Raw genomic sequence first — 24242 nt, forward strand, 5'->3', positions numbered from 1 at the left:
GAATCCTATTGCCGGGTGAAAGAAGATTATTTCTCAAATCCATCTCCATGACTGACTAAGGCAAGAGCTTTTGTAGCGGGTTGTGGAATGCAGGTCAGGTTGCATGGGGTTTGAAGTCATGGGGTCTGCAGGTGTTCTGGTACAAGAGTCAGCAGTTGGTAATGGATGATGGGTCATCAGGAAGTCCTGTGGAGAAGTTAGTTAGGCAAGAAGATTACAATGTTCTGCTCATTAGGCTTGACTGATCTGAAAACCTGACGTACTGGGGAGAGAACAAAAATAAATAAATAACTTAGGGAAGAGGTCATTTTGCAAGGCCAATGACAAGGGCAAGGAAATATTGGCCTGAAGTGTAAGAGTCCTATAGAGGAGGTGGGGGGAGGGAATGTAGGCTCTGGAATGGGTAGTTTGCATATGAGAAGCATGCTCTCTCTATCTCTATCTCCCTCTATCTCTAGGAATTAGCTAACCTTGAGAAGAGCAGTCCCTCCCCAATCATGAAGGCCCCAGATACCAGAGCATCAAAAATACAGAAAATAAAAAAATATGGTTAATACTGTTGAGTCCTATAAACTCCATATACATGATTGAAACGTAGCTGCAGACTTCTGGAGACCATCACCTTCTAACTGGAAGAGGGCCTAGAAGAACAGAAATACCTCTTCTTTTTCCATTGTCTCAGACTTTGTACTTAAATTTGACTTGATGTTCTTCCCCAGACTGAGGAATGACAGATCAAATTTTCTTGCTCCCCCCAGTTTTTATTTTTTATTCATTTATTTATTTACGTACTTACTTTTATGGCAACAACTTGCCAATCTCTCCAGTTTTTAAAGAAGGAATGCTTGTAAATGTGTTGTCCTTTACCAGTATTCTCCATAAATTTTGGCAAGGATGTGCTTCTAAATGAAACTACTTTTTTCAGATGTAAATGCAGGCCTAGGTCCTGTAAATACTTTAAAGAGAAGCAATGTGAGAAGAGAAAAGCATGTCACTGTTATCTCTCAGTAGTTGCCCCTTTCTGGAATCTAAACTGGACCAGGAAACTGTTTCAACTCATCCTATTTCAAAAAGAGGATGAGATGGGCTAGAAAAGAAAATGGAGGATGAGAGCCTTAAGGAGATTGCAAGGGGACTTAGAGAAATAGGGTCCAAAGAGGAGGACAGCTCTGTCTTCCACATAAGGGAAGAAAGTTTGTTAAATAATCTTTTGCTGCAGCTTGCATTAATTGGTTGTTGTTGTCACTGACACATTTTCCTACCTCTTGGTTGAATTTCTGTAATAGCAAAAGAACCAGTTTAATATATATTGAGAGTTTAATGAAATAGTTAGAAATTTTGATATCATAGAATGTTAGAGTTGTAAAAATGTTAGGGATTAGAAAATTCATCATTTATCTATGCAGGAATTAATTCTGAAAGGCAGTTAATATAGGCAACTTATTCTATTATTGATCACCTTGTGTTACTAATTGTAATGGATGGATAAGTATATAGCCCTTTAATGATATAGTGATCCAGAGACAAAATTGAAGCTATTTTTTTTTCTTTTTCTCCAAGAGAAAAAAATGAACCCAAAATTTTGTCTAATAGAATCTCTCACCCAAAAATCAGGTCAGCAATTTTCATTCATAATTAGTTCTCAAAGAATCCATGGTTATTTTCTGAGGAGAGTTTGGATTGGCAGGGTCCCATGTTGCCAGTTGCATAAGCAGGATAATTTTCAGGCTGTAAGGAAGGAAAAAAATGGCTAACTTTAACATTGGATGTATTTGAATATACAATCTATTAATATACTAAATGATATATTTTATTATGATTCCAGGTTTGGATAATTTAGCAGCTCATCCACCTCATCAAGGATCTGAATCCTTTCCATCTAAGAAGACATCCTTCCATCCTCAGATGCCAGCTCTGTCCTCAGCTCCTTGAGTGTTTCGAGATGGATGTCATATCTTCAGGCACCACAGTCTCACCCAGGGATGTCTCACAGCTGGAGGAAGGGAAGAAAGGACACCCACCTTCCTCATTTATCTTTTTAAGAGATAAAGAAAACTTTTCCAAAGGCTGTCCTCTCCTATCTCAAAGGCAAGAATTGTGTCACATGCCCCTCCCTAACCTAATCAACAACAAAGGCAAAGGTACCATGGTTAGTTGAACCCAATCCTGATTACACTACTGGGGCTGGAGAAAAGCCCAGCCTCCTTTGAAGTTTATGGTCCACTAATTCATGAAAACACTTGAGCTTCTATTGACAAAGGCTAAGGGGAACACAGATATAAGGCCGGCACCCCACAAAGAAAGCAATGTGCTTTGACAGTCAGTGGTGCATAGAGAAGGGTTTATATTGCCCTCAAAAACAAAGTTAAGAAAACCTTATTACTGACAAGTTCTTTCAAATACTGAGGTAAAAGTTGCTTTTGTCATTTTCACTTGGACTTGGGTATTTTCTGGATAGAAATAAAATAAGTCTAATTTCTTTTTGACACTTGCTGTGTCAATTGTCCGGGCACAGTATTCAAATACAGCTCTCACATGACTCCAAGGCCTTTTCCTTCCAGTCCCCCCAGCCTCATGGTTTCCAAATTCATCCCTGTCTTCTCCATGCATATCTCTCATTTCTATTCAGCTCCTAACTGATTGCATGAAACTCAACTTTGAAGTCTTAGATCTGGAAAGCCTTTCCAAATTCCGCGTGGTCATTAAGTACTCCATGTTCCGTTTGTAGTCTGCTCTCACTCCTCAGTGCCCACATTTATTGAGCTCTATATTCCAGTCAGTGTTCCAAAAATATTATGAGGAGTCTCGTTTAATTTTCATGAGAACCTTATGAAACAGATACTAATTTTATCTCAACTTCATAAGTGACAAAATTGAGGCACAAAGAGATGGGTAATTTGCTTAGTTCATAAAGTATTTAAACGGTGGGGCCAGGATTCCAAACCAGATCATAAGACTTCTAGTCCTGGTTCATTAGTACTACAAATCCGCAGCTTCTTTGTGTTCTTTTCTGTATCCCCAGAGCTCTCCTTGCTCTGTGTTTGGTACATAGTGAACACTTCACAAATGTTAAGTGGATAAATGAATGATTCATAGTCATTGTCTTCTATATAACACCCCTAATCAATTTCCTCCTGAAAATGTGATGACCAGTATTGAAAACACTATTCCAAGTGTTTTCTGACTTTTGAAATTTTAAGTTAAGGCCTAAATAATAAGGAGAACCCAGCTATGTAAAGATCAATGGAATGAGCAATTCAGGAAAAAGAAATAATAAAGAATAATGCCTCCCACCCTCAAGATATCTACATCCTAATCCCTAGAACCTGTGAATATGTTACCTTACACAGCAAAAATAATTTTGCAGATGTTATTAGAGTAAGCATCTTGAGATGAGGAGATTATCTGGGTGGCCCCAATGTAATCACGAAGGCCTTATAAGAGGGAGGGAGGCAGGATGAACAGTCAGAAATTGAGATGAGATGAGGGAGGCAGGGATTGAAAGAGATTTGAAGAGGCTATACTACTTGCCCTGGAGGGGGAAGAAGGGGCCAGGGACCAAGGAATGCAGGTGGCCTCTAGAAGATAGAAAAGGCAAGGGAACAAAGTGCCCCGTAGGGCCTCCAGGAAGAACATAGCCTTGGCTTTGCTGACACCTTGATTTCAGACTTTTGACCCAGAGAACTCTAAGAAAATAAATTTGTGTTGTTTAAAACCACTAAGTTTGTGATACCTTTTTTCCATTATTATGTTCTATTAATAACTCAGCCTATCAGTGTAGTCCTCTTGATATGGAGTACATTGAATTTTCGGACTTCAGGTAGATTAATCTGAAAATATAAATTCTCTACATGTTTACTTTGCTTTTCTTCTTCAAAGCCTCTTAGTTGGCATCTGTCCCCGTATGTTGCCAAACACTTCTGGATTGTCACCACCAACCTAGTCCCTGTTGTTTGCTCTCATTGATGCTGCCTTGAAAGAAGTTTGTGTCTCAAGGTTAAGGCAGTGGCCTCGAGGCCCATTCATAAGAAATAACAAATTCCCCCCATTTTGGGGGCTGCCTTCTCATAATAAGGTCTAACATTATACTATTTGTTACAGATGTGGTCTCAACTTTTTTAAATCTAAACTTCTGAAACACCTGTCTGTGAGAGAAAAAAGTGATTTCAAGTCAAATCATAAAGTATCTCAACTTCAAAGTATTTTTAATCCTAATAATCAGTGACTGAAGTAGGCTTCAGACTTCAATTTAATAGATCATTACACTGATGACATAAAATATTTATTATTGTAGTTAATTTTGTCTACCTACTATAACTTGGCATTTTGTACATTTTAAAAATAACCTGGCCTTGTTATTCCTCCTGTGAAACACAGATATGATCTCACAGTCCTCTAATAATGGTCTTAACTTAGTAAGTTGGTATATTTGATCCCCTAAACCAAGCTTCTTAAAGTGTGGCCCCTGGAAAAGCATCAGCAACTTCTTGGAGCCTGGTAAAAGTAAAAAAATATCAGGCTACACCTAATCCTGCAGAATCAGAAACCCCAGGGTAGGACCCAACAATTTGTGTTAGAGCTTGGAGCTATGTTAGGTAGTCTGGGTGGGAGTGTCAGAGCATTGAACACCCTTTTAGAAAGGTCACTTCACAATTCAGTGGTTCAGAATCCTTGGGTAGAAATTTTCTTCTGTAAAAATCTGAGTATATATATGCTTTATTTTAAACAAAGATAAGACAATACTAGTAAAGAAAAAGCCTTAAGAAAAAAAAAACAGGAAAGATTATTTTTAGCATAAAGCAAATCACCAATTCCATCTTTCCTGGTACTCCTAGAAAGTTGTTTCCTCTTGTTTCTATCACATTCTGTTTATGTCTAATAGTTACAATAACCTGATGATAGTACTGGTCTACATGTCTGCTGTGGTCTGAATGTTTGTGTTCCGCCCCAAATCCATATATTGATACCTAATCCCCAATGCAATAGTATCAAGAGGTGGGGCCTTTAGGAGGCGATTAGGTCATGGAGGACAGAGCTCTCATGAATGAGATTAGTTCCCTTAAAGAAGAGGCCTTAGAGAGCTGCCTTGCCCCTGCTACAATGTGAAGGCACAGAAGATACTATCAGGAAACAAGTCCTCGCCAGAAACTAAATCTGCTGGCACCTTGATCTTGGACTTCTTCTCAGCCTCCAGAAATGTGTGAAATAAATATTTGTTATTTATAAGCCATGCAGTTTATGATATTTTGTTATGGTGGACTGAGACAATGTCTGCTAGTCTGCCAGCATCATTAAGGCAGGGAACCTGTCTGTTCACCACTGTGTTCTCTGACCCCAGCCTAATGCATGACACATATAGAATCTCAGTAAATATTTGTAGTATGAATGCCTACTTCCCCTATGTTACCTCTCAAGGCAGGAACTCCAATGTCTGGAACTCCATATGCCCAATGCCTAGAATGCCACTGTGCTGTGCTGTGCTGTGCTGTGAGAACATATAATATGTTCTCATTAAACACATAAATGAATAAAATGACTAAAATCATGATGTACACATCAAATTTCATTCCCAAATTCAGTTCACATTATGAGGCACTATCAACTTTTGCTGGAAGTAAGTAGACACGAACTGATGCCAAAGGAATTTCTGTTGCACTAAGACTCTGCAAAAATATTTGATGTTAGAGAATTTAGATTGCATAAGCTACTTCTGTAGAAATGAAGAAATTCCAGCTGGCAAAACCATAGAAAATCAGTTCAGACATTAACCTGATATTAGACCACAATCTATTTTATCATATCTGAACTAAAACATACAGTCTAAAATAATGACTACTCATATTAAGTACTTACATAATCAAATATTAGGAAAAGATGATAAACGTATGGTTCCAAGAACCATACAGTGATGATTTTATATTAACCCTGTCACTGCAAGTTTGTCACACAATTTTCCTCCAAATATATTTCTAATGAAGTGAGTGATATTCTTCTCCAATCTTTTATATTTATGGTTGATTTCATGAAAGTATCGAGTCCTTGGTTCTTTAACTGGGTATGGAGAGAACCAAACCTGTAGGATTTTTTTTTTTTGGTCTTAAATGGCTTTGGGAGATAGAGACAGGGGCAGATTATAATAGAATACTGAATAAAAGAGTCTTTCTCCACAAAAACAAGCTTCTTAAGATTTGCTTAACCTTTAAGCAAAGTTAAACACACTCTTTATTGCTGTTTTTATCTGAGCTTTTACTATGCTAATACGTATTGTGTATGATCTGTGGGGGACAGTTAGAACTCAGTTTTACTCGCCTAGGAATCCTTTGTTCTTAGAACTCAGAACAGCACCTACCAACAGGATACAATTTGGAAAAGGCAACTCAATTCCAAAAGCAAGTATTGTATCCTTTCTGAAATAATATTTACAAAGAGAAGAATTAGTAAAGCCTACAGGACAATGTATCACACTCCGTTTTTCACTCAATAGGCCCTTCCCAGATGGACATTTATTTTTAAGGACAGAAAGAAGACCACAATTCCTACTAGAAAAAAAAAATAAATAAATATTAATGTAACGGAAAATTTGAAGTTTAGTCTGAAATTTTTTAAACAACTAGTGACATATATGGGTAACTTTTTATCAAAATTTCATCAAAATTTGAAACAGGAATTAAATTATATCCATCCTGTTCAGTTAAAATTTTTTTATTATATTAGAGTCAACTGAAGGATTTCCTAACAAAAGCATTAGATTCCTCTTCCTCTGACTCATAAAATGAATTCATGTGCCAAGGCTTTGAGCCAACCCAGGTTTCAATCTTGTTCTTTCCTTGGCTATTTTTGCTCTCTTCATATTGACTCGATATTATTAAGTATGAAATGTCTGATTTCCTTGTACTAAGTTTGACAGTTGATATCACTGACATTTCACTTTGACTCTTCTTTTTAAAAAAATTTTTATTGTGAAGATACAAGCCCAAGCTAAACGTATGGGTTTAGCTTGTGATGATCTTTCAAAATTTTTTGAGAGCAATTTTTTTGGAAACCATGGATATGTCAAACATTCCTGTTATTTTCGAATATGAGTTTCATTGTGGAACTAATGCAGTGCAGACAGCTCAAAATACCAACAAAGTATTGGGAAGGATGTGGCTAATAAATACACAGTACATCGATGATTTGAGAAGTTCCATTCTGGTGATTTTAGTCTTGAAAATGAGCTATGTGGGTGACTCAAGATAAAGGTGGATAATGATGAGCTGAAAGCTGTAGTGGAAGCGAATCCATCTCAACCTACGAGTTAATTAGCAGCATGATTTGATGTTACTGTTTCAACAATATTGGACATTCAAAACAAACTGACAAAGGAAAGAAGCTGGATAGATGGGTACCACATGAATTAAATGAACATCAGAGGAGAAATTGTCTTGATGCTTCTCTTTCCTTGCTGTCATGACATAAAGGCAAACAATTTCTAGGCTGTATTGTTACATGTGATGAAAAATGGACTCTTTTTGACAATAGCAAGCATTTGGCACAATGGTTGGATGAAGATGAAATACAAAACACAGTCTAAAACTGAATATCCATTAAAAAAAGCTAATGGTATAACTCATGCCTGTAATCCTAGCACTCTGGGAGGCTGAGGCGGGAGGATCACTCAAGGTCAGGAGTTTGAAATCAGCCTGAGCAAGAGTGAGACCCCATCTCTACTAAAAATAGAAAGAAATTAATTGGCCAACTAAAAATATATAGAAAAATTTATCTGGACATGGTGGCACATGCCTGTAGTCCCAACTATTTGGGAGGCTAAGAAAGGAGGATCACTTGAGCCCAGGAGTTTGAGGTCCCTGTGAGCTAGGCTGACACCATGGCACTCTAGCCTAGGCAACAGAGTAAGACTCTGTCAAAAAAAAAAAAAAAAGAAGAAGAAGAAGAAGAAGCTAATGGTGTCTGTTTGGTGGTCCAGCACTGGTATTATCCACTATGGCTTCATGAAACCTAGTCAACTGATTACAGTGGATGTCTGCTGCAAGCAATTAGATTAAATGATGAGGATGCTTGTGATTAAGTAGCCGAGATTGGTCAATAGAGACAGGCCAATCCTCTTGCAAGATCAACTTACTACCACTTCTTCCAGGCTTCGGGCCATTTCTTGCAAGGAAGAGGAAAAATATTCAATTCTCAACAAACTGTGGGAAATGCCTTTTGCGATTTCATTACCACTTGCTCTCCAGGCTTCTTCGCTGCTGGCATAAACAAGCTACCGTTAACATGGCAAAACTGTGTTGACAGCGTAGGCACATACTTTGATTAATTGTACTGCTTCTTGCTTGAGATATAATAAACCTTTGATTTGTTCAAAACTGGACATTTCATATTTAGTGACCTTAATAGCTACCAGGTTTGTTACTGTTAGATGTGTTAATGAATGCAAAGCCCCTCTTTGGTGCTCAATGGGTGGTTTTTTTGTTTGTTTTTGTCTTGCTTTACCTGACCTCTCATCTGTTGAGGGCTTTCATGTACTTGGGGCTGCCATACTCATCCTTGTGTTGTTAGATGGCTGCAAGAATTTGTCTTAGATCTCTTTATGTTCTCCCATATGCCCCTGCTGTAAATATTTATCCCTGCTCCATTCCAGGAAGATAACCAAGCTTTGCTGTTCTGTTGGCTCAGTGATTTTTTTGTTAAATAATTAAAAAATAAAAGTTGCCAGATATCTAGAATACAATTCAACCTGTGCGGCTTTTGTTTTAAAATCCTACACTGATTGAGTTAGAGAAGGCAGAGTCCACTATTGTGCTTTGCTTTATGGAAAGTGTATGAGGTAGGATCGGAGAGGCAGGTTGTTCTAGAGAGAAAGGGAAAAGAAACCTAAGCAGAGAGACAGTTGGGAGGGTAGCCCAAGACTCAGAAGTAAAAGGGTGAGTTGTGGGTCCCGAGGATATTATCAAAGAGAGCACAGCTCTAGGTGATGGGACTGCAGGTGGGGTGACCCGCGTAGGATGCACACCATGGCATGGGAAGTCCAGGTGAAATGGAGATGCAGGGATCAACAAGATGACCTTCGAAGACTCTTTCTGAATACCTTTAATTATTAGACTATAAGTTCCAAAAGGTCAAGAATTTCTGTTTGTTTCCCCACCAGCAAACTGTACTCTTAGGATCTACAACAGTGCCTGGCAAATAGTTGGCACTTACTAAAGATGTATTTAATCATTGGATGTGTTAACAACACGAAGGAAGAAAGTTCAAGTAACATGGGAAAAAAGAAGGAGAAATCAGGATGACTGAGGTTTCTCAAGTGGGGAGACGGGAGAATAAAGAATCATCACTAATAAAAATGAATAAGTTAAAATGCTGCTTGGGCTGGAAGACTAAAGAGTTTGGCTTTGAATTTTTTTTTCTAGTTTTAAATTATTTTCTTATTCTATTCCATGCATACTCAAGTCCCATGGGCTTTGAATTTGTTGACTCTGCTTTCTGTAAAGTACTTTGAATATAGTGGGTGCTGATAAATACATGTTTAACTGAATGCTCAGCAAGCAGTTGGAGGTACAAGACTAAGACTTAAGAAAATATTCAGAGCTAGAAATAGAAGACTCCCTATATGAAGGTTGGTCAGTGAACCCCAGAGATATCTCAGATATAGATGTAAGTGTTGGGGAGAGGGATACTGAACTGAAATGGACATGAACATTTTTTGAAGTGATGTGCAAATGAATTATGAATCATCCCAGGGTTAAGCAAAATTTGGGGACAACTTCCAAATATTTAGTATTGGTGTTTTATTGTTTTCCAGTTTATGAATTACAATTTTTGTCTGTCTGAGAGATTCTCAGTGGCAGGACTCTTAGCTCTGATGTATCCAGGAAGATTCAAACTATTCAACTTTGCAGTGTATCACCAGTAAAAACTTTTATCAATCATACAAAATTTTGTGCATGCGAAGTCTAAGACTTATTTGATTTGGATAAAATGCATTAATTTATTATATGATAAGCACAGAGGCATACAGTTAAATTCTGTTTGTTTCCATTTCTTTCTCCAAGCAAAAACAAAATTATACATGCTTCCTTTTAGTCCCCTAGGCAGGATTCAGAACTCCCTCCATTTTATGGTGTAATAATAATAAAAAGATGACAAACTTTGTTCCAGTGTGTGACACACTGCCACCTTTGAATTATACCCAACTATGTCCATGAGTCTTCTCTCTGGAGTCATTTACTGCTTAGTTGCCCAATAATAAAATGATGATAGTGGTTGAAGTTATCAGTAGTTACCACTTTTGAAGCATTGCAGAGAGCTATTTGGATGGTCAGTATATCACCATGTGGTTAACATTCTCATCACAATTAACAGTCATTGCCATTAATGTATAGCATTTGGGAAAACTGCTATCAATATGGCATCTTGAGTATAGGAAACAAACTAAAAGGTTTAACCCTTTGCACTTGAATGTCGAGTGTGACTCAACACGGTTAGCAAAAATTATAGAGATTAAAATTACTCTTTGAATGTATCAATAATTTGAAATATAAAAAAATCCAAATAAATAAGTTTGTATGAAAAGAAACTCCAGGTTTTTTTTATTCTACTGCTGCGCTTTGTAAAATCTGGGGTATTAAAAAAATTAAATCCCAAGTAGAATAAAGGAATTGAGATAAAAGCAAGCAAGTGCAAAGCGTTAAAAGAAGATATAGTAAAATAAAAAAAAATTGTAGTAAATACAGATTATTAGTTTAAAACTTCTACTTCAAAGGTTCACAAGTAGTCTCTTAGTCAGTTTGGGCTGCTATAACCAAGTACCATAGACCAGGTCACTTACAAACAATAGAAATTTATTTCTCACTTCTGGAGGCCAGAAATGTGAGATCAGGGTGCCAGCATGGCTGAGCTCTAGTGAGAGTCCTCTTCCGAGCTATAGACTGTTGACTTCTTGTTGTATCCTCACATGGAGGAAAGAGGGTGAGAGAGACGGCTGAGATCCCTTTTATAAGGCCAATAATCCTATTCATGAGGGCTCTACCCTCATGGTAACCCTAATTGTCTCCTAAAGGTCCCATTTCCTAATACCATCACATGGTAGGGTTAAGATTTTAACCTATGAATTTTAGGGAAATACATTCTGTCTATTACAAGTGGTTCCCTGTATCCATGGCTCTTTATTATTGACACTAGTTCTCTTTTTTTTTTTTTTTTTTTTTGAGACAGAGTCTCACTCTGTTGCCTGGGGCTAGAGTGCTGTGGCATCAGCCTAGCTCACAGTAACCTCAAACTCCTGGGCTCAAGTGATCCTCCTGCCTCAGCCTCCTGAGTAGCTGGGACTACAGGTATGCGCCACCATGCGCAGCTAATATTTTTCTATATATTTTTAGTTGACCAATTAATTTCTTTCTATTTTTAGTAGAGACAGGGTCTCACTCTTGCTCAGGCTGGTTTCATACTCCTGACCTTGAGTGATCCTCCCACCTTGGCCTCCCAGAGTGCTAGGATTACAGGCTTGAGCCACCACGCCTGGCCTCTGGTTCTCTTTTATTTATAATCTTCTGTAGTATAATGAAGAGTTTCCAGTAAAGAGAAGAAATGAAGAATTGAAGTACTGGATTTGCATACTCATAGGGAGCTGCTGAACATATTTTCCCTGTGATGAGCCTGATGCCATTACAGTTACTGCTTCTGCCCCTAGCCATGATAATTACCTTAAAAATGGGATCTATCCCCCAAAGTAAGTTCAGGTGTGAAAGTGCTGACTTGGCTAGGAAGACCCATGCCAGGGGTCCTGCAGAAAGGTTTCAGTAATCCACATTCTACATATCCCCAGGGAAAACATTCTAGTTTTGGGGAACCAGATCTGGAACAGTGGGAACTGGAAATGAGTGCAATTCCATTTCAGTTGACAGCTTGATATCCATTCACAAAAGGCGAATTAAAGCTTCACAGGATTCCCATTCAGTTTACTATTGTTGTAAATGTTTTCCTGAAATGTCCCACTCTAGAATAATAGTCATTATGTAATTTTTCTCATATTATTCATATCTTGAATAGAAAGGTACTATGTCATGGGTATGAAAAGAAGGTTTCAGTGGTTAATCTGGGTTCAAATCCAAGTTTTGATACATATTAGCTCTAAACCCTTTGACAAATTATGTAACTTCTCTAAGTCTTCAATTTCTCTTCTGGAAAATGAGGATAATGATAGCCCACAGAATTGGTGTTTGTAATAAATAATATAATCTGTCTGGGTGCAGTGGCTCATGCCTATCATCCCAACACTTTGGGGGACTGAGGATGGAGGATTGCTTGAGGCCAGGAGTTTCAGACCAGAGACCAGCCTGAGCAACAAGGTGAGACTCTGTCACTACCAAAAAAAAAAAAAAAAAAAAGAAAGAAAGAAAGAAAGAAAGAAAAAAAAAAACTAGTTGGGCATGGTAGCACATGCCTGCAGTAACAGCTACTCTGGGAGATTGAGACAGACAGGAGGATCGCTTGAGCCCAGGAGTTGGAGGTTGCAGTGAGCTATGATGGTGCTACTGCACTCTAGCCCCAGAGACAGAATGAGACCTTGTCTCAAACCAAACCAAACCAATTGATCTACAGAAAATCACCCTGCATTTGGCATGAATATAATAAATGTGAGCTCACTCTTGGATATATGCAGTAACTCCCACTTTGCCCTTCTATTTTCCCCTATCTTCTTGGTGCCACTCTGGTTCTCTTCAGGTATAATGACAGAGAGCTGGGAGAGAGAGGTTCTCAGGTGTGCATAGGCCTCCAGCACCAACTTTGTATCCCAGCAGTGTCTTAGCTTGAAAAGCCACCCTCTTATAAATATCCTTATGATGATATGAGAATTCCCTGAAAGTTTGGGAGATGAATTCTTTTAATTCTGAAGCTAAGAATAATGAATACCCCAAAATCGTCACTATGAAGGTTCTGATGATAATGGTGCACACACACCTTTACAACATCAGTTTTTGCCATGACTTCTTGGAAAAACAATGGATGCCCTGACTTCCCCAAAAAGTAAAACTCAATTTGATATGTCTTTAAGAAACTGCATGTCAAAATTTCTAAAGTCTGAAATGTTTTGAAAATTATTTCAATTTTCTTGTGAAAATTGTGATTTCTTGTGAAAATCAAACATTCAGAAAGGTTTTTATAAACACCCATATGAAGTGAAATAGCATAAGTCCAGCTCTGTAAGCCACCTAAGATGAGTCAAAGGTGTAAGCTGAGAATGTTAAGCATAATTAACGGATTAAGCAAATACCTAAAGAATTACCTGTAATACTCTGACAGAATGAGCAGTCTAGGACTGAAGCAGAAATGAAGAGCAAGGCTGCACAGACATATGGGAAGGGTGTAATACTATAACTCTATCCTCCTCCTCTTGGAGGGATGGGGGGGCATCAACTGGGACAACAGTCCAGGCTTCTAACCTTTCCCATAACTGAATAAGAGCTCTGAGCAAGCTCCAAGATGCAAACATTTTGTAGACTGCCCCCACACAATTCCAGGAAGAGCCTCTACCATCTCTGAGTGTGTAGGAAGTTGCTCAACAACTAGAGACATTCCTCCCTGTTTGACCAGAGTAGCTAGGAGCCAGCTAAGTGATCTTATGTCATTTTTCCTCCCTTCCTCTCTGGTAGGTGGCTTGTTGACTTGAGGCCAAAAAGTCTTCTGAGGAGGAAAGTTAAGAAACTTTAATTAGGGTTTTGAAATTCAAATCCTAAACAACCCTGTAAATTTGATAGTAATCACCAAATTGCCCTCTAAAAAGGAAGTACAATTTTACACTTCCATAAATAGTTATCTGACACCTTTTGACAAAACTGGATCTCATTAATCTTTTTAGTTTGGGCCAATCATTTCTCATTATTGTTTACTTTTTCTTAGTGTCATTATAAAAGGACACCTTTCTACATGCTTGTGAACTATTTGTATTTCTTCTGTGAATTGCTTGTTTATGGCCTGTGTTCTATTTTTAAAATGGATTGCTTTTCTTACTGATCGTTAGCAATCTTTTATATATTCTGGATATTCATCCTTTTTTTAAAAAAATGTCACCATTGTTTTCTGTCAGTTGTCTTAATTATTGTTTCCACTGTACAGAGGTTCTTCTGTTTGAGATGTTCGGGGGCTTGGGATGAGCTTATCCCCAGTCTCAACTTCCCTCACGCTCTAGTCTGTGGAAGGAGAGTAAAAACAGTTCCTGAGACTGAGCTACTAAGACCTCTGAGCCCTTGACAGGACTGGTAGAATACAGGGACATCATCATCTATTACGTTGCAAAAAGGGTTCCTCCTTAGACCTGACTTCCTTTACTTGTACAAGCACAATGGTTGGTACATATTCACAATGGATATTTACATATGCAAAAAATATAGCTGAGACCATGCTCTGAAGCAGAAATTTTGGAGAAGTATGGCTCTACTTAAAGAACTAAACTGCTTTTGGCTAATATAACAGTTTTCCCATACTGTGGGCAGTCATAGCTCTAAGTCAGGATTTAGACTGCATAGGCACTGTGACATTTATTTTGAGAAGCACGTGCTCTTTACACAATTGCTTACAGGAGATAAACCCCTAACACAACCAGAAAGAAGACTGGCATGGCAGAATCTTTACCTTGAGTTGGAAGAAGGATAGTATGTAAAAAGGATTAGCTTGGTCAAGTTCAGTCTTGAGCCAGATAGTGTTTAAAACTGAACAACTGGGCCGGGCGCGGTGGCTCACGCCTGTAATCCTAGCTCTCTGGGAGGCCGAGGCGGGCGGATTGCTCAAGGTCAGGAGTTCGAAACCAGCCTGAGCAAGAGCGAGACCCCGTCTCTACTATAAATAGAAAGAAACTAATTGGCCAACTAATATATATAGAAAAAATTAGCCGGGCATGGTGGCACATGCCTGTAGTCCCAGCTACTTGGGAGGCTGAGACAGAAGGATCGCTTGAGCCCAGGAGTTTGAGGTTGCTGTGAGCTAGGCTTACGCCACGGCACTCACTCTAGCCTAGGCAACAAAGCAAGACTCTGTCTCAAAAAAAAAAACAAAAAACTGAACAACTGAAGCCTTGAGAAATGTTTTTCTAAAAAACAAACTTCTTTTTATTATTAACTTATAAGGGAATATTGTAAGAAAGTGCCCTTTTGTCACTTCATAGGTATCGCCAGTGCTGAGTTTCACCTGCTATCTGATATGATTGTCTTGCTGAGAAGCACACCCTCATGAGTAGGTCTCCCCTACACAGAGTAAACATTCTTATCACCAGTCATGCCAGGAAAAGTTGTATTTGGGACAGGACACAAGAATTTGGAAGGCAGGCCCTACCCTGTAGATAAGAAAGAAATAGTACTTTCTTTGGCCTTACTGTAGACCAAAGCCTGCAAGTGCTGAACAGCAGCACCCCATGGTAATGGGGGGAACCTGGTTTCTGTCACCGGTGTGCAGAGTCACATCCCATGAAACAATATCACTTTATTTCAAAGAGGTTGCACCATCAATAGCTGTAAAACAAACTAAGCAAACAGAGCTAGCCACTAAGGCGAAGTCACTTCCCCAAGGTCACACAGCAGGCCAGCGGAAGAGGCAGCATTTGAACTCAGGGCAAACAGTTGCCACAACTGGCCACTACCGAATACGAAGCAGAACTGTCACCTAAGAACAGCGGATGGGCTCTCCCTTCAGCACATACTTAGCAGATTCAAAATGTCTAACTAGGCCAGAAGGGAAGAGGTGAAATACAGGTTTAATCTTTAAGGTCATGAACAAGAGAAGGACAATGAAGAACTCAGGAGAGACCAAAGACCAACATAAACCTCAACACAAATTAGACAGGCAGACAACTTCTCCAAACCCTTTTCACTATCCCGATGTCCCAAAAGTCACGTTTAAAATTACAAAATCTGTGTGCATTATGTCAAAGACAATTTGTAGAAAAGGCAAAGGATGTGAATTATCTCAACCTTTTCAGTTTTTTATTAGTAAATTGGGAAAACAAGAGCTAGCTCCTAAGACTGTTGCTATAATTAAGACAAATACCAGAAAGTCCATCACAGACGAAGGACTTTGTTCCAATGTGTGACACATTGCCAGCTTTGCCTTATACCCAAGTGCATCCACGGGCCTTCCCTCTGGAGTCATTTGATCTCACATGATTATGCTGCTCGGTTGCCCAAAGGCCGGAGCTATGAATCGAATGTTGCCAGACAATGAATTATTTGACAAACACTGAATTTTAAAAAGTATTCAGTGTTATCCAAGTATGAGGATATTATTAATGTAGGCTTTTCCCTACAGAGAGCTACTCTAACAATTAAAAAAAAATGGGGGCGAGGGGAAGGGCACTTCCCACCTTCGTTCTTATTCCTAAAGTAATACCTTCTTCAAAAGATAAAAAGTACTAACACATTTGCCCTTAAAGGGCAGAGCCTGGGAATTGTGGAGCTCTCTGAACTCTCCTCCCCTTCTGGTAGGGACCAACCCGCCTGCTGCACCTCATGTCACAGGCAGTCCTCCGTGCTACACGCCTCCGTGTTTACTTCTGCCGCCCGCCACTCCGGCGGGGCAGGGGGGTACCCCGCCGCCCCTCTCTTTCGCTCCTGCAGCTTTCCAAACAACCCAGGGCGCGATGGGAGTGTCTTCTTGGCTGTGGAAACTGATCCTCCTACCTTGTCCTGAAGCCACCCGCCGCCTTTCCCGGGCCCTCCCTTCGCGGTGATTTTCCTGTCCCGGACGCCCGGCTAGGGCGCGCGTCCGCCCTGCCCGAAAGGTAGGGATCCGCTGAGCTCCCGCCCCGCCGCCCTGGGGGACGGCGAGTTCCGCTGCATCCTTCCTCACAGCACCTTCCTCCGAGTTTGGGGGCGCCGTGGCCACCGCGCATCTGGCGCCAGTCGCCGAGCAGGAGGAGCTTCCCGCGGCTCGCGAGGCGCTCAGCGCGGTCGCCAGGGATCCGGACCCGGGCGCAGCGGTCAGCGCGCGGCTGGCGGGTGCCCGGACTCCGGGTGGCGCTGCGCCCTCCTCCGCTCCCCCGCCAAGGTCCGGGGGGCAGGAATCCCGCCTGCCCCGCGCCACCTTCCTCCGGTTTCTGCCAGTCGTGGGCTTCGGCGGCCCGATGCGGCAGGCGCCGCCGGAGAGGCAGCAGCCAGCTGGAGCGAGCGGCGCGGGCGGCGGCGAGCAGCGGGCCCCCGGCCGCGGAGCCCGGCACGCCTTTGCGGTCGTCGCCCCTGGGCCTCGGCGGGTAACTCTCCGGCTTCGCTGCGGGTTTGCGTAGCCCGGGTGAGGGAGGTTGGGGGTGCGCAGAGACCGCGTTCCGGACCAGGCTCCGGGAGGCCTGGAGTCTGTGCTGCCCAGACCCTCTGCGGCTAAGCGGTGGGGTGGAGACTCGGTGCGCCGGATGCCCCTCCACACACCCTGCCAGCACCAAGGACTGCGTCGGGCGGCGGCGTAATGGAGCCCGGGCGCGGGGACCTGCGAGCCAGTTGGGGTGCGCCGAGGCGGCGGCAGGGAGAGTGCCCGGGGGTCCTGGAGCTGCCGCGGGCGCCCCGAGGACCTGCTCTGGGATCCCTTTTCTGTAGTCGCTGGCGAGGCTGTGCTCTGGGAAGCCCAGAGGGGAGACCAGCTCCCGGCTCACTATTGTCTTGTAAAAGGGTCTGTACACGAGGAGGGGCGAGGGGTCTGGAAGGTTCTTGTCTTTTGCCTTAGGAAGTTTTTTCGAGGAACCTTTCTTCGCACCACAGAACCAGACCTAACAAAACAAACACCGAGGCACCTTGGGGGCGGGGGTGGGGGGTGGGGGAAGGCGGCGAGAAAATCGCAGTGTTTGGGCTCCCGTTAATTTTCAGGATAAGGGAAAAGAAACTTGTCATTTTGCGGCCGCTAGCTCAGGAGCGCCCAGCGATCTCAAGCCCCTTTCTTACCTGCTGTTTTTTGGCTTAAAAGAAAATCCGTAAAAAGTGATTTCCAGAAACCAAAAAGAAACCCAAAGAATCCTCATTTAGGATCTTCGGTGGAGGCCGGGGGAAGTGGAACAGGCGGGGGAGCGGAGGTTGCTGTTCAAAGGTAGCCCTTGAACACAGTGGGTGGGGGTGGGGTTGAAAACCAGTGAATGGTGAATGGTAGCGTATCGGAAGCCACCCAGATCACGTTTGCTTTGAGAGGACCGCCTGAGTACTGTGATTAGGTAGATCATTAAGAAACTGCAGACTGGCTGGAAGCTTCTCCTCTTCTGTGGTCCCAATGCCCATGTCCACGGTGACCTTCCAGCCCTGTACCTTTCTTTTTATATGCTAGCCTGAATATTTGACTTTCCGGTCTTGAATCTTCCTCACCTAGCTGCAGACCATGCAACTGCCTTTTTATTTACATGGAGATGTTAAATAATTGGGGAGATTTGGTCAGGCTGCGGGTTAAGCATGCTGATTTGACATTGTAAGTTGGTTTGTGTTGCTTCCTTTTCGTCTCATTAAGGACTGCTTTTCATACCAAGATCTGCAAAAGAGACACCTTTAGATTGTTACTTAGTTTGTTGTCTTTGACTTAGTTTTTTTGTCTTTGAATAAGGCTAACTGCTTCAGAGGCACTCTAGATAATGGCAATATTGTTTTGTTAGAAAAGAACTTCTCTAGAAAGTGTTACCCTGGTCTGGCTTCCCAGACTGTTTTAATGGTAACGAGTGTGAGGGGGAGATGGTTATTCCTTGCCCCTTACAACTTTCTTTAATAGCATTTTTACCATATAGTCCCTGAATGTCACAGTCTCATTGTACTATATCTTGTTCTAATGATGCAATAAAATGGGACTGCAATTTTTACTAGATTGCAGTAGATTTGTTGGAGATATCCAATTTGTTCTTATGCCCCAAATAAATAAAAATGTTTGAGGCTAAGAAAGAATAGAAAATGACAGAAGAATGCTATTAAGAGACATACCATTAAAAAACATCAGTTTGACTTTTGTGAAATTATAATTCTCAGGTTTTCTCATTCCAGAAGTCAGTGGCAGAGGATCGAATTTCACAGCCATTTTCTTCTGTTGGAGACATTTGTGTTCTATATCACGTGGAACCTTATGGGAGGAGGAGAGAATAATGCCATGTTTTCTGTATTTCCCTGGTAAGCATCATCTGCTAACTATGCAGATTGCCAGATGGCTGCCATGGAAATTATGATTCCATCCAGGGGTGGGACCAGAGATCTGTTTAACATGCATTCTAGGTGATGCTTATTGAGGAGGTGAAGGAAGCATGGAGCCTATTTGTGGCACTCACCCACTCAGATCCGTGATGTGTTTTTATGCCATTATATTTAATCTTCTCAACAGCCCTATGAGACAGGAATCTATAGCCCCATTTTATAGCTAAAAAATTAAGACTGCCAAAGGTTTAGTGATAATGGCTTACGTTAAGGTCTAATACTACCTCTGCCTTACACTATCTGAGGAAGCCTCATTAGTATACATTCTTCACAAATTCTTCCATTACTTGTAATTTCTTTGTCCTTTGCTTTGCACACATTCAATTTATATATACCTTGGTGTGAATATACATTTTCAGTTACCCCTCAGGCTGGGCTTCTTGAACAGGTGGTCTGCACATTTTGCCACACTTTCCTTTTGACACCTTCAGACTTCAGGTATCTTCTATCTTCTGTATATCTATTCTTTAATTTTTAATTGTTTTTTATTTTTTAGAGATTGGATCCTCACTATGTTGCCTAGGCTGGAATGCAGTAGTACAATCATTGCTCACTATAACCTTGAACTCCCTGGGCTCAAGTGATCCTTCTGCCTCAGCCTCCTGAATAGCTGGGACTACAGTGCATGTCAACACACCCTGCTATTTAAAAATTTTTTTTTGTAGAGATGGAGTCTTGCTATGATGCCCAGGGCCTCAAGCAATTCTCCTGCCTCAGCCTCCCAAAGTGCTGGGATTACAGGTGTGAGCCACAATACTTGGCAGTTTACATCTTTGATGTGCCATTTAGGTGTACTATGTCTGGCCAAATCCAAGAGGTAATGCTATTTCTAATAGGTCATATTCCAAAAGTTCTTTTCTTTCTGAATATATTTTCACTGAAGCTCTTGCTCACCCTTCAAGGACCAGCTATATTTTGCCTGGAAAAAGTCTTCCTAGGGTAAGATTCCTATCCTCACAGTTGTAATGAACCTCTTTCTCCTATCTATTCCATCCACAATGGATAGTAGCACACATGACAATTTCCAGTTAACCCTTAGGCTTAAAAATTGTATTTGCTTTGGAGTGAGCTTGATGCATGGAATAAAATGTATGCATTACAATGTTTGAGGAAACTATATTTATGGTTCCATATCAAGGTATTAGAAACACAGTTCCCTCACCCTGTGGGGTAGCACGAATTCTTTCTCCATGGTGACACTTCAGCACTGAATCAGCTGTGATGTTTCAGACTTGGTAAGGAACTTGACTGCTGCGAGGTTGGTCTAAGAAGGGTTGAGATTCTGGCAGTGAGGTTATGAGGGTGACACAGAATAAGGAACATTAGGATTGTACTTTCTTCCCCATGTCCATATTACTTTTTCTTGGAAAGCTTTTGGTAATCAAGGGGAAATGGCCAGCTTACCTTTTACTGCCATAACCTTCTGCATCTGATCAGGGGCTTTTCTCTTCCTGGACCACTGGGAAAGAGGGGAAGGAAAGCACCCCGCTCTTAGGAGATTTGCTTCACCATAAGCTCTGAAAAGCTGAGTGAAAAAGTTCTGTTGTCCTCCATTCTCTTTCCCTTTCTTATATGCTTGGTATAAGATGAAGTATGCACATGGCATCCTTTTTTTCAGTAGCATCTAATGCTGGGCTTTAAAAGGAGTCTTTAAACATTTATTTAGTTTTTATCCAGTTGGAAATAGAAAGATCTTTAGGTGATGATGAGAATAAGGTGAGTATCAGAAAAGGAGTGTTGTTGGGAAAATTAAAAAGAAAGAAAGAAATTGAAAATTAATTTAAAAATAAAAAGAGAATAAGGTGAGGAGACTGGAGAGCCCTCCAAATGTGGTGGGGTCACCCCACAGTTGTGGAAACGGCCCTGGGATTGGTATGGCTATGGGGCATAGTCACTGTGCTGGGAGCTGGGAGCAACAAGAGAGCAGAGAGTGGTTTTGCAGTGGATACTGGTGATTGTCTTCGTGGTCAGCCAGTATTTACTGAGCATCCACCATGTAACATGAGTTCTTCTCGGGAGGCGGGAGTACAGTGTTGTACGAGACAACAGCCCCTGTTCTTACAGAGCTTACGTTGCTGTGGGCAACAGTCAATAAAGGAGATACAAATAAATGACAAAGCATATTTCAGATAGAATGGGTGTCACAAAGATAATACGACATGGGAGTGTGATAGAGACGGGATAGAGGAAGCTACCTTAGAGCAGTCAGAGAGCTTCTCTTCCGAGGTGATATTTGACTGAGCTGTGAATGACAGAAGCAGCTAGTCAAGTGAAGAGCAGAAGGAGCAGCATTCCAGGCAGAGGCAATGGCAACTGCGGGGGCCCTGAGGCATGAGTGAATCTGAGGTGTTTGAGAAACAGAAAATCAGCTTGAGAAGACAGTGGTCGGGACAACTTGTAGTTGAAGAAGAGTGTGAAAGGGGGAGAGTGGGAGGAGATATAGTCAACAAGGTAGATGGAAGGCAGATGTTGTGAAACCTTCAAACCTTGGAAAGAAGTTTGAATTGTATTCTAATTAGAATGCGATGCCCGTGAAGATTTGATTAGGGACCAAGTCTTCACCCAGTGGGGATGGGTTTTCAGCTCTCTCTCTGTTTCACACACTCACATACTCTTCCACTTCCACTTGCACTTTCAGTTGGTTTTTCTTCTCCCTGTTAATTGTCCATCACTGGTTTCCCCTCCTTTCCCCAAGCCAGGGCATAGGCATATCCACACACACACAGGCAGGGAACCCTGTACTGTATTCTTATCCTCTGAAATATACTCACATACTCACGTAGTTTCACCTTCATGCATGAAACGCTCCATCACTAGCCCTGATTTCTCAACTGCTCTCCAGACTGAACATCCAGTGTCTCTAAGAAGTCTCTGGGTTGGCTGTTGACATCTGAAACTAGATACTAAAAATTAAGTTAATTATCTAGTCAAATCATAACTGGTATCTTCTGCAAGACAATCATTGTTGCAAGAGGCAGTGTTCTGAATAATCAAAGGCCTTGCCTTTTCCTGAATTCCTGCTCCTTTTCTCCTGGGCTGCTTCCTATGCAATCTGTCATGGGAGGTTCATGCTCTGTTCATAGTATAGTTTCAGTGGAAATGTACAGGACTCTTATGGTATTTGTCATAGAAATATACTACACCTGAGCATTTTATTTCTATTGTTCTTTGTATATGATATTGGCAGTTTTAGTAGCATTAAAATTATCTTAAATTTATAATTTCTGTTAAATTAGTAATGCTGGTTTATTAGAAATAAACAGAAGGTCCCAGCATTTTATCAACTATCCTTTGATTTCAGGATGTCTCATCATGACCAGTATATTACTCTCTGGGGAAGCTTGGCACAATTTTTGTAGAGAAACTTGTTTCTGAAATTCTTTAGCCAGATGACCCACTCATTTGTTAATTTACATACTTAACTAATATACCTAACAACTAATGTTCAACTTTTTTTTCCTGATTAATGTAGTTGCAAAAAAATTTGGAACATATTTCTGTTTGAGAGGGCAGTGGTAGTGCCTTGTCTAGTTCACCTCAATGTCTTCCGCACCCGGCAGAATGCCCAGCATATTAGAGATTCAGCAAACATTTGTCACATGACTTAATCAGACTCCATTGATTGACTTACAGGGTTAATACAGATGCTCCTCCCATCAGATTACATCTTGAAAACCCATCATAAAATGAAAATATCATTAAGTCTAAAATGCATTTAATCTATCTAGCCCACCAAACATGCTGGCATAGCTTAGCCTACCATAAACATGCCCTGAATACTTACATGAGCCTACAGTTGGGCAAAATCATCTAACACAAAGCCTATTTTATAATAAAATGTTGAATATCTCCTGTAATTTATTGAATACTGTACTGAAAGTGAAAAACAATAGTAATTGTAAGTTGAACTATTCTAAGTCGGGGACTGTCTGTATATTAGCTCAGTTGTAACATCTTTGATTCATACTTCACCCATTGGAGAAAATAGGTGAAAAATGAATTCATCCCTATGGATTTATATATATTAATGAAAACACTTTTGGTTCTGAAAAGTGTTTTTCTTCCTGAAAATATTGTAGTATACGTATGCTGTCAAAGAAGAGGTTGGCATGTAAATGTCACCAGATGGATATTCTCAAATTTGTTTTCATGTGCAGTAAACTTTTAGTAAAGTTTCATCATTCCTAATTTGTGATAATTTAGGCTGGGCTAGTCAGGTTATTGGTTACATTACTGAGAAAATAAATGGGGCAAGAATGTGAATAACAAAATCATCTTCCTCTTATAATAATAATAGTACATCTTTTATGTTCACGATTTCATGCATTTATTTTTAAGCACTTTAGTAGGCCAAGATTTTACTGCTTAAGTTCCAACTGCTTATTATATTTCCTAGATTTCTATTAGCTATCACTTAACCTAGTTTAAGACACAAACAAATGCTGTGGGGAATAAAAATACTCTTCTTATCAAGATTGCCAGAGTTGGGAGGAGTCAGGAGAAGCCCATAGCAGAGAAGGGAGAGACAGGCCCAAGAGAGGGGGTCCAGCCGTAGGCTCTAGCTGAGACTCAGGGTGACAGAGATTCTCACAAAGAGTGATGTCTTCAGAGGGCAGCCTCTTGGTTGATAGAGGTATTCTGTATACACATTTTAAAAATTCTAAGTAAAGGCTCTGTCTTTTATATTTGTTTTCTCCTATCCCATGAGAACACTATACTGTATAAGCACAGCCTTCTTGACTTAGAGCTGATTCTATAGAGTCCCCTTCTGTCTCATCAGAATTTAGTCTTCACACATATCAGCCCACTGCTTCTGACTTTTTGGTGGAGTTTTCATCTTGGGAAATATTCTGTTGCTAAAATTTAGGCCAGCTCCATAGACAGAAGTCTCAAATGCTTCTATTAAAATCTTGTGCAATTCTTTAATATGTAAGAGTACTTACATATTCACATACACTAGAAGTTTATTTGCTCATTTAAAATACTGTTTAGTTTCTGTTTTCAGAGATTCATAGTATTTTAAATATCTAGGTGTTTTTATATGACTTGAACTAC

The 24242-nt window shown here is 40.7% G+C and overlaps 2 protein-coding genes across 7 annotated transcripts in view; one reads left to right on the forward strand and one right to left on the reverse strand.

Moving 5' to 3' along the window:
• Positions 1-1610: 1610 nt before the first annotated feature.
• On the reverse strand, positions 1611-18239 carry LOC105859360 (uncharacterized). The gene is made up of 4 exons (XM_020284278.2): positions 18167-18239; positions 17913-17926; positions 16665-17740; positions 1611-1728 (listed from the first exon to the last, which is right to left on the reverse strand). Exons 1-4 carry the CDS (start codon positions 18237-18239, stop codon positions 1626-1628), a joined length of 1266 nt encoding a protein of 421 aa, XP_020139867.1. The 3' UTR covers positions 1611-1625.
• ST3GAL6 (ST3 beta-galactoside alpha-2,3-sialyltransferase 6) overlaps positions 16627-24242 on the forward strand; it is a 61488-nt gene continuing 53872 nt past the window's right edge. For 2 of the 6 annotated variants that reach the window (XM_012743088.3, XM_012743084.3), the window contains exon 1: positions 16627-16765. The gene's annotated coding sequence lies outside the window, so the exon portion shown is untranslated. Of the gene's footprint in view, positions 16766-17099; positions 17234-18087; positions 19107-24242 lie in introns of those variants that run through there. The other 4 variants (XM_012743090.3, XM_012743089.3, XM_012743087.3 and 1 more) reach the window with 3 other exon arrangements.

The sequence above is a fragment of the Microcebus murinus genome, chromosome 1 (assembly GCF_040939455.1).
Source record: "Microcebus murinus isolate Inina chromosome 1, M.murinus_Inina_mat1.0, whole genome shotgun sequence".
NCBI lineage: Eukaryota > Metazoa > Chordata > Mammalia > Primates > Cheirogaleidae > Microcebus > Microcebus murinus.